This window comes from Odocoileus virginianus, unplaced genomic scaffold (assembly GCF_023699985.2).
Source record: "Odocoileus virginianus isolate 20LAN1187 ecotype Illinois unplaced genomic scaffold, Ovbor_1.2 Unplaced_Contig_1, whole genome shotgun sequence".
Lineage (NCBI taxonomy): Eukaryota > Metazoa > Chordata > Mammalia > Artiodactyla > Cervidae > Odocoileus > Odocoileus virginianus.
This window is the reverse complement of record NW_027224318.1, coordinates 920,586-929,020: the sequence shown is the minus strand read 5'-3', so window position 1 is coordinate 929,020 and position 8,435 is coordinate 920,586. Positions and strand designations below refer to the sequence as shown.

The 8,435-nt window shown below is 55.8% G+C and overlaps 1 protein-coding gene across 1 annotated transcript; it reads right to left on the bottom strand.

Moving 5' to 3' along the window:
• Positions 1-2,321: 2,321 nt before the first annotated feature.
• On the bottom strand, positions 2,322-5,942 carry LOC139033738 (uncharacterized). Its single transcript, XM_070463243.1, has 2 exons — positions 3,343-5,942; positions 2,322-3,138 (listed from the first exon to the last, which is right to left on the bottom strand). Exons 1-2 carry the CDS (start codon positions 5,854-5,856, stop codon positions 2,458-2,460), a joined length of 3,195 nt encoding a protein of 1,064 aa, XP_070319344.1. The 5' UTR covers positions 5,857-5,942; the 3' UTR covers positions 2,322-2,457.
• Between the last annotated feature and the right edge of the window lie 2,493 nt (positions 5,943-8,435).

Below are 8,435 nucleotides of genomic sequence, written 5' to 3'. Positions count from 1 at the left end.
GGAGGAAGCAAGACGGAAAATCGCATGCCTCACTAGAATGAGGGAGGCTGCCTCCTGGCAGCCCTCCAAAAGACAGCGAGGAGGTGAGAAACAGTCCTCACAAGGCTGCTTGTCTCGACATGTTCCGGGGAGGATCACAGAGCATTTCACCAAGACTTAGGTCAACTTGCTGTTGGTTGAGCCTTACCTGTGTGGAGAGGTGGCAGGTTGGTAGTGTAAGAACGCCGCAGCAAGACAAAGGGAGCGCCAGAGTATCAAGAAGCTTTTATTGGGCAATCGCTCCCGGGCAGAGCTCCCAGGCGTGAGCAGGGGAAAGCGGGAGTCTGCAACCCGCGGGAAGGGGGGGCGACACCTATATACCCTGGCGGCTGCGGACGTGGCGGGACCTTTCCATATACGGTTAGGGTCGAGCTCTAGGGTGCTGATTGGACTTTTCGGTCTCTTGTCAGTTTTTGATTGGCCGGAGTCTTGGCGCCTTCGCGTCCATCAGTCTGCCTGGCAACAGGCTGTTGATTGGTGGATGTCTGTCCCTGGGACTTATCCGGGACTTTCTCTGTCAGCATTTTCTGGCTGGCGCTTTCCCGCCTGCGGTCAGCGTGACCTTTCATCCCGGCCTTTTTGATATAGGACAAGGGGCGACGTTTGTCTTCTGGCTACTTCCTGCTGGACGGGGGCGACGTGGGGGTCAGGGCCGGTCGGGACGAAAGGTCAGCTTATGCAGGATTGTGAGGTGGGTCTATGTCTTCTTGATTGAGTTGAGTGTAAGCTGTTAGTATCATGGCCCGTCCAGTCGCGGCCTGCGCTATTTCTTGGACCCTGCGAAAAACAAGTTGGAGGAGGCAGGGGCCTATGGTGAGGCCCATAACTAGTAGGAGTATAGGGCCCAGGAGGGGTAAGAGGTAAGGGAGTAAACCATTGAGTCCAGTCCAGAGGGGGCTCTCCTGGAGCTGTCTGCGCCTTTGTTCTAAATCGTCTTGCAGTTCTTTGATCTTAGTCCGGACTGTTCCAGAGCGGTTGGCATAGAAACAGCATCTTTCCTGCAAGAAAAGGCCTAAGCCGCCCTCTCGGGCAGTGAGGAGGTCTAGCCCACGTCTATTTTGGAGGACAGCTTCTGCTAGAGAATCTATCTGCCCCTGAAGTTCTAACATGGTGTCAGCCACATGTTGGACATCTGATATGATCTGTTGGGAGAGTTTGGCGTACGTGTGCTGTGAGAGGCCGATCCCTGCCGCCCCCGCTGCTAGGCTGGTGGATAAGCCCAGTCCCACCAGCAGGGGTACCATCTGGACAGCTCGTTTTGCCCTCCCGGCCACATGGTCTAGAGTGGGTATGGGGACTGGTTCTTTTCCTGATATCAGGTCAATGTCTGGGAGCAGAACTGCGAGTACGCAGGTTCCAGTCCAGTTTGTGGGGAGGAAAGTATAGGCCAGGTTTCTTCCACAGACAAAGACCAGGGGATGAGGGGCGCATATTGAGGTGGTGATGTTCTGTATTGTGGTGTAGCTGGCAAAGTCTCTCACCCCCACGTCTATAGCTGTCTCATTGTCCGTTATTTGGCCTCTTAGGCAGTATCCTATTGAGGCTTTTATCGGTTGTACCCGCAAGGGTGGTGTCACTTTACACGCTGCTGGGTCTACAGAGGTGTTGACCGGTTGGGAGAGGTTGGCCGGCACGGCTAGCGGGCGAGGGGTTCTTACGGTTAGGCATATCCAGCAACCTTGGGCCCACTCGGGGCTGGACTGATTTAGGGTGTTTTATGTTACTGTATTAAGTTTGTAGTGGCTGGGTCTAATTGTAAAGGACCCCGCCGATCAGGCAGGGCCAGGGGATGGTAATGGACTTTTGGAAAGTAATGGTCCATTACTTTTTGGAGTCTTTGTTAGGCTTGTTTTTTTCGTGCCATATCTTGGACTCTTCCGCCATCTGAGACGTGTATGGGTGCCTTTAGGTTCTAGCAGACCTCTTTACCTGCCTTATTTGGGCACACAGGTGAGGAAGGGCCTGGGCCCGATGTACCCGGGAAGTGTCCTGTTTGTGTTGCAGTCCAATAAGTCTTATTTTTTGGGCCCCTGCATTGGAGTGCCTGTTCTTTAAGGTAGCATAGAGAGTGGAGAGTTTCCTGGTATTCTAAGCAAGAGCAGTTCTTGAGCTGACCTGGGGGCAGGGGTTCTGGGGTCTGGATGGCGTTAATGCATTGCCGTGAATTGGCTTTTCCATTGTGTGAGTATCCATTTGAGGAAGACTCATATCCCGACCCTATAAAGTTGTAGGCCATTTTGTCCCCGCAGTTGACTGATTGGATGTGTCTGACCCTTCCCTCGGGATATTGGGAGAGAGTTCCCCCGGCGCAGTCGCAAGGCTTTCCCATTTGCCTGGCCAGGATTTGTCTCGCTTTAGCCGGGTCATCAAATCCCCCATAGGTCTGACCAAGGAGAACAAGCAATAGAAGGGTACCTGTCATTTTCTGATAGCAGGTGGAAAGGGGGTCCGGGAGATTTTTAGTTTTGTGGGCCCCGTTAGGGAGGACTGGTATGTGTGTCCTGGCGAAGCCCCTGGACCTGAGTCTAAGCCTGGCTCTCTTTCTGGAAGATCTGGGGGAGCTCGTTTGAGCCTGGTCACGTGGTACCAGGGTTCGAGGCCTGAGAGCTTGGCTGCAGTAGGGGTGGTCAGGACCACTGTGTAAGGACCCGTCCAACGAGGTTGGAGGGGCCCGGGAGACAAGGTCTTGAGTAGCACCTGGTCTCCAGGCGACAGTGGTCTGATGGGGCCGTCACCGTCCCTAGGTTGTGGCAGGACCCGATCTGCGTGTTCCCTGAGTAAGGCGCGCAGGCGGGTGAAGAGGGGCAGGTAATTGGCCAGGGGAGGTGGTTTTTCTGGGGGCAGATGGGTCAGCAGGTAGGGCCTGCCGTACAGCAGCTCGAAGGGGGTCAAACCTGTCTTTGAGTGTGGTGTTGTGCGGATGCGGGTGAGAGCCAAGGGGAGGAGGTCAACCCAGGAGAGCCGCACTTCTGAGGCGAGCTTGGCGAGGTGGGCCTTGAGGACCCCGTTGGCCCGTTCTACTTTACCCGATGACTGGGGTCGGTACGGGATGTGAAGATGCCAGGTGATGTTGAGGGCTGCAGCTACCTGCTGGGTTATCTGCGAAACAAAAGCAGGTCCGTTATCGGATTGGAGGGAGTTAGGGAGTCCGAACCGGGGGACGATGTGTTTGACCAGCGTTTCGGATACTATTGCGGCCGTTTCGCAGGAGGTGGGGAAGGCCTCGACCCATCCTGAGAACGTGTCTACGAGTACCAGCAGATAACGATAAGCCCGGTGTCTGGGCATGTGAGTGAAGTCCACCTGCCAATCTTGACCGGGCAGATGTCCTCTCAGCTGGTGGGTTTCTTGGGGGGGCCGGAGCCCTCCTTGAGGAGAGATCGTTGCGCAGGTCAGACAGGAGCGGTGTACGGTCTGGATGGCCTGCCTAAGATGAAGAGGGGAGAAGAGCGGGCTAAGGAAAGTTAAGAGAGCTCGCGGTCCGATATGGAGGGTGTCATGGATCTGCTTTATGATGGTGATGGCTTGTTGTTCAGGGAGGACCAGTTTTTCGTGGAGGGTGATCCATCCGGAAGGATGTGTTTGTGTCCCCTCCTGGGCGAGTAGCGCTCTGGTTTCTGCCTTGGTGTATTTAGGGATAAAGGAGGTCTCCAGGACCAGTAGAGGGGCCACCTCTCGCTGCAGGGCAGTTTGCCGGGCCACCTGGTCAGCCAAATTATTACCCTGGGCTATTTTATCGCGAGCTGCCTGGTGTCCCCGGCAATGTAAGATGGCCACTTCTTTTGGCAGGGGGATGGCCTCCAGTAGTTTGGTAATATGGGAGGCATTACATATTGGGGAGCCTTTAGTGGTGAGAAAGCCCCTCTCTTTCCAGATTGCCGCATGTGAGTGGGCGATTAGGAAAGCGTACTTAGAGTCCGTGTAGATATTGGCCCTTTTGTTTTTTGCCAGGTGTAAGGCTCGGGTCAGTGCAGTTAGTTCTGCTTTTTGGGAAGTTGTTCCTAGTGGGAGGGGTTGGGCCTCAAGGACTTTCTGTAGGGTGACTACAGCGTAGGCCGCTGCCCGGCGCCCATCTGGGTCCTTTTTGGAACTCCCATCGACAAACATGGTCATATCGGGGTCTGGCAGTGGCTCTGCAAAGAGGTTTGGCGGTGGCTGTGTCAGAGAGTCCAAGATCTCAGTACACTGGTGAGCCGGGACTCTTAAGGAAATCGGGAGAGAGGGAAGCGCAGATAGCGGGTTCAGCTGGGAACTACGTCCCACGGCGACCTGCGGGTTGTCTAGGAATATTAGGTGGAACTGCTGTAGTCTGGAGTCACTGAGGTCAGAGAGGAATCTGGAAGCCAGGAGGTCACTGAGGCAGTGAGGGGAGAAAATGGTTAGAGGTTGATATTGAAGTAACTTTTTTGCGTCCATGTAAACCGCTGCTGCTGCTGCCAGTGCCCGTAGGCAGGGGAACCATCCCCTGGCAGTGGGGTCTAGTTGTTTGGAGATGAAGGCGACAGGCAGCAACTCAGAGCCCACCGGCTGTACCAGGGCCCCAAAGGCTACTCCCCCCTTTTCATCAGTATAGAGATGATATGGGTAGTTAGGATTAGGCAGGGAGAGGGGAGCGGCAGATGTCAGAGCAGACTGTAACGTGAGAAAGGCTCGGGTGACCTCGTTTTGTGAGGAGAGTGGCCCCTTTGGGGTTTCTTTTGCTGCTGCATAGAGGGGTTTTGCCAATGAGGCGTAGTTGGGAACCCAATGGCGGAAGAATCCCGCCAGGCCCAGAAAAGACAGGATTTGGTCTCCGTTAGTTGGAGGCTGGATAGACCGGAGGAGTTGGCACCGGTCGGTTGTGAGGGCCTTGGTGGTGGGGGTAATTTGCAATCCCAGGTAAGTAACTGAGGACTGAGTGAGTTGGGCCTTTGACTGTGAGGCCCGGTATCCTTTGGAGGCCAGGAAGTTAAGGAGAGTTATGGTGTGTTGTTTTGAGAGATCTTCGGAAGGGCTACATAGTAAGAGGTCATCCACATATTGGAGCAGGGTACTAGGGCTAAGAGGGCAGAGGGCCAGGTCCCGGGCCAGGGCCTGACCGAAGTAATGAGGGCTATCTCGAAACCCCTGAGGCAGGACCGTCCATGTGAGTTGAGTGGCCTGTCTGGTGTCAGGATCGATCCAGGTGAAGGCGAACAGAAATTGACAGTCGGGGTGGATTGGGATGGAAAAGAATGCATCTTTGAGATCGATCACTGTGAAGTGGGTGGTGCCCGTGGGTATTTGGGATAATAAAGTATAGGGATTAGGGACTAGCGGATGTGTAGGAACGACGGCCTCGTTAATAAGTCGGAGGTCTTGGACTAGTCGGTAGGCCCCTGAGGCCTTACGGACTGGAAGGATGGGGGTGTTACATGGGGATGAGGTGGGGACCAGTAGGCCCTGTCCCAGGAGGCGGTCGATGATTGGCTTAAGTCCTCGAAGGTTGGGCTGGGACAGGGGAAACTGGGCCCGAGCCGGAAAACAGGTGGGGTCTTTTAGGTGTATGAGGACTGGGGGTTGGTGTTGGGCAATTGTTGGGATCTTGGTATCCCACACCTGGGGATCTATTTGGGCGTCAGAGGACCCGATTAGCAACAGCAGGAACCTGCCTGTGGAAGGAGAAGGCCCTGGGGTCAGGTGAAGTGTGGCCTTGAGTTTTGTTAAAATGTCTCTCCCTAGTAGAGGGGTTGGACAGGAAGGAATAACTAGAAAGGAGTGGGTGAATAGGCAGTTGTCTAATTGACAGTTTAAGGGCTTGGTCTCTAGGGGCCGTGATGACTGGCCGTCAATTCCCATTACTGAGACCCGGGAAGGATGTAAGGTGCCTCCGAAAGAGGGAAGGACCGAATAGGTAGCCCCCGTGTCAACCAAGAAGTCGATCGACTTACCCGCTACCTGGAGCATTACCCTGGGCTCGGCTTGGGTTATTGGGGTTCCCGAGTCTGGGCGGCTTCAGTCTTCATCGAAGGTCAGCAGTTGTAGTGCGGGGTCTGGGCTCGGAGTCACCTTAGGTCGCTCTGGTCCCTTACCCCCTAGGGTCAGGGCCCGAGAGGCCGAGGGACAGTCACTTGCCCAGTGTCCGTGTTGCCTGCACTTTGGGCAGGGCTTTGTGGGTGGTCTCGGGTTAGGACACGTTTTGGCCCAGTGTCCCTCTTTGCCGCATTTGAAGCAGGCCCCCGGTGGGGGTTTTTGTGGGCCCGAGCCCGTTGCCGGCCGCAGGGCTGCTACCAGAGCCTGGGTGTGTTGGTTGAGAAGGCTAGCCTGGAGTTCAGCCTTTTGTTTTAGTCTGGCTTTATGGTTAGCTTCTGCAGTCTCTTCCCAGGCATTGTAAACTTTAAAGGCCATTTTTACCAGGTCTCGTATGGGAGTCTGAGGGCCTTCGTTGGCCTTGGCTAGTTTTTTTCGGATGTCGGGGGCGGATTGAGAGATAAAACAACTGGCCAGGGTGACTGCTCCAGCTGGGGAGTCTGGGGCCAATCTGGTATATTGGGTGAGGGCCTCTGTCAGCCTATTCAAGAACATAGCGGGGTTTTCGTCAGGGCCCTGGGTGATCTCATCCAGCTTGAGGAAGTTGACCACTTTATTAGAAGTGGCTTCCATGCCATCTAGGAGGCACTCTACCATATATCTGACCCTGAGTTCGCCTCCCCCAGTCTCTTGATAGTCCCAGTCAGGGTCTGTGTCGGGGACTGCCTGGGCCCCTGGGGGGCGCTTGGGAGAGGGGTTAGCGAAGTGTCTCTGGTCGGCCTGGGTCTTAGCAGCCGTCCAGATGGCTTGTCGCTCTTCTAGGGTAGTAGTGGAACCTAAGACTACATAGATATCTTTCCAGGTTAAGGCATATGAGCGGGTCAGTTGGGTGAACTGTTTGATGTAATGGGTAGGGTTGGATGAGAATGACCCAAGCTTGGCCTCGATTTGAGACAGGTCGTGAAGGGAGAAAGGGACGTGGACCTGTGCCAAGCCCTCGGCTCCGGCTACCTGTCTCAGAGGGAGTAGGGGAGCCGGGGCACGGGGAAAAGAATTTCGGGATGACTGTCCGTGGGACCGTGTGTGTGAGCTAACTGGTGATGGGGAGGGTGTCAGGGTCGGTAATGGAGGATAGAGAATGGGAGTAGGAGGGGGGTGTATAGTTTCAGTCGGTTGTGTATCAACTGAGGAAGTGTGGGGAGGTGTTGTCGGGGCAGCTAGGGGAGTGGGAGTGGCGGAGGGAGCTGCTGGAGTCAGAGGAGCATAGGGCAGTGGGGGGGGGCGACCAGGTCTTCTGGGGGAATAGAGAAGGCAGAGGACTCAGGACCTGGCGATTCTTTGGAAGGGGGTTCTGGATTTGGGCAGGCGGGCTGTTTAGGAGCCATGGTGAGCATAATTTGGGCTGGGGAGCAGGTTGTGCAAAGGGTAGGGCGAGAGCACAGTGTCCAGAAAGCCTGTACGTAGGGGACCTCAGACCATTTTCCCGTTCTCCGGCAGTAATTATCTAAATCACGGAGGACATCAAAGTCTAGCGTCCCTGTGGGGGGCCAGTGGGAATCATTGTCTAGGGGGTATTGAGGCCAAGCCTCTGAGCACAAAAAGTGAGCCGTTTTGGCCGGATGTAGCCCGTTAACCTCAGATTTTTAAGGTTGGCTAGCAGGCATTCTAGTGGAGTAGACCAATTGGATTCGGGTTTGGAGGCCGTCGACCCCATGGCGATCACGTGGGGCTAGCCTCTATTGTCCGGGCATCCCCGGGCGAACAGAGGCAGCCAGATCGGAGGTCTCGAGAGAGAGACCGGGGGCTAGCCTCTATTGTCCAGGCATCCCCGGGCAAACAGAGGCAGCCAGATCGGAGGTCTCAAGAGAGACCGGGGGTTACTCAGCCGATTAAGACATCTCCGGCAGGAGCTGAGAACCGGGAAGAGGCACAGCTGCTGGATGAGGGCCCGATAAGTGCGCACTGGTTATCTGGCCCTAGGAAGTGGTCACCCAGGGTGGCGGGACCCAAAGCTGGAGGGACTTACCCCATCATCTGCCATCCGGGAGGTTGGTCCGTGGCTGGGGCACGTATGGCCGCGGTGGTGGAGCTCGAGGGGGCCCGCACGGTGTGAGCCGGGGCCCTCACCTCGAGCCCCACGTTGGGCGCCAGATGTAAGAACGCCGCGGCAAGACAAAGAGAGCGCCGGAGTATCAAGAGGCTTTTATTGGGCAATCGCTCCCGGGCAGAGCTCCCAGGCGCGAGCAGGGGGAAAGCGGGAGTCTGCAACCCGCGGGAAGGGGGGCGACACCTATATACCCTGGCGGCTGCGGACGCGGCGGGACCTTTCCATATACGGTTAGGGTCGGGCTCTAGGGTGCTGGTTGGACTTTCTGGTCTCATGCCAGTTTTTGATTGGCCGGAGTCTT

Coding starts and splice junctions, on each gene's coding strand:
- LOC139033738 (XM_070463243.1), bottom strand. CDS start 5,856: ATGGGAATTGACGGCCAGTCATCACGGCCCCTAGAGACCAAGCCCTTA. Junction 3,139..3,342: donor TGCCCGGTCAAGATTGGCAG/GTGGACTTCACT, acceptor TTTGTTTCGCAG/ATAACCCAGCAGGTAGCTGC.